Below are 1292 nucleotides of genomic sequence, written 5' to 3'. Positions count from 1 at the left end.
TAGCGCAGCGGGTGGCAGATGGCCACGTACCGGTCGTAGGCCATGACGGTGTAGAGCAGGCACTCGGTGCTGCCCAGGAAGTGCCAGAAGAAGACCTGGGACATGCACCCGCCCAGCGAGATGGTTCTACTCTTCGCCCAGAGTTTGGCCAGGAATTTAGGGGTGCTGATGGAAGAAAATCCGATATCCAGCACGGAGAGGTTGCAGAGGAAGAAGTACATGGGGGTGTGCAGGCGGGCGTCAGCGAGGATGGCTGAGAAGATGAGCAGGTTGCCCAGCAGGGTGCAGAGGTAGAAGCCTAAGAAGGTGATGAAGAGGATGGTCTGGAGGCCGTCGGTGTTGGGGATCCCTAAGAGGATGAAATGAGACACCACAGTGTGGTTGACCCGCCCCATGTGGGACTCATTCCTGCAGATCCGGAGAGAAATAATGCCAGTGAGTTACTGAAACAAACAGACCCGTCATTCTATAGCTGCAATGCTCACCCTTCCTTCCACTGCCCCCACGATTCACTGTCATCAGGAGCGGTGTAAATTTCTATCAGTGTAATGCCAGTTGGGGTCAGGGCCTCCCAGTGCTGGCGCTGAACGTAGAGAGAGAAATTATCTGCCTTGAAGGCCTTACAGTCCAGAGAGGAACAGACAAAGGTGACATCTATTCTATTCTATTCTATTCTATTCCCGTTTCTTTTCTTCCCTCCTGATCCATTCCAATTTCCTCAATTCTATTCTATCTAGGCCCTTTCCCCACCCTTATTATCATAGTACGTCAATCGTGGTTTGTTCTCTCTCTCCTGCTTTCCGCAGAGGGATGGCCATATGTGCAGTGCAATGCTTTGTTTTGCTAGGGTTTTGTTGTTATAAATACACGGGCTGCTACATGTTTGGATGGAAGGAACATACAAGGATGGAACATACAACAACTGTATGTTGTGAAGAATTGCCCCAGCTTTGTTAATGATATGAATTGTGTGTGTGTGTGTGGGGGGGTTTGGGGGTTAGAGAGGGAAGGAAAAGGAAAGGACCAGGGGAATAGCCACATCCAGAGGTGCTGGAACTCGGGAGGCTGGGGGGCGGCTGCACCCCCTGGCTTGACATGCTTTCCATCATTTCCAGCGTTCACAGTTTGGTTCAATGGCTCTCAGCACCCCCACTATACAAATGGTTCCAACACCTCTGGCTGCAGTTTGTCATCTGCTTGGCCGTGATCAGCAGGCGGGGCTCTGGGGATAACCTGCCAGAGGGATTTTTAAGGTGAGATTTGAAGGACAATAACGAAGTGTCTGTTTGCAT

General features: G+C 51.1%; 1 protein-coding gene across 1 annotated transcript; it reads right to left on the bottom strand.

Annotated features, from left to right (window-relative positions):
- Positions 1-6: 6 nt before the first annotated feature.
- On the bottom strand, positions 7-395 carry LOC112114117 (putative olfactory receptor 10D4; the record flags this gene model as incomplete). Its single annotated transcript, XM_024210676.2, has 1 exon — positions 7-395. A coding segment is annotated over exon 1 (389 nt), but the record flags the coding sequence as incomplete, so codon positions are not given.
- Positions 396-1292: the final 897 nt, after the last annotated feature.

Source organism: Terrapene carolina, unplaced genomic scaffold, assembly GCF_002925995.2.
Source record: "Terrapene carolina triunguis isolate 2854851 unplaced genomic scaffold, T_m_triunguis-2.0 Scaffold14359, whole genome shotgun sequence".
Classification (NCBI taxonomy): domain Eukaryota; kingdom Metazoa; phylum Chordata; order Testudines; family Emydidae; genus Terrapene; species Terrapene triunguis.
The sequence above is the reverse complement of the archived record's forward strand: the minus strand, read 5'-3'. Positions and strand labels throughout refer to the sequence as shown.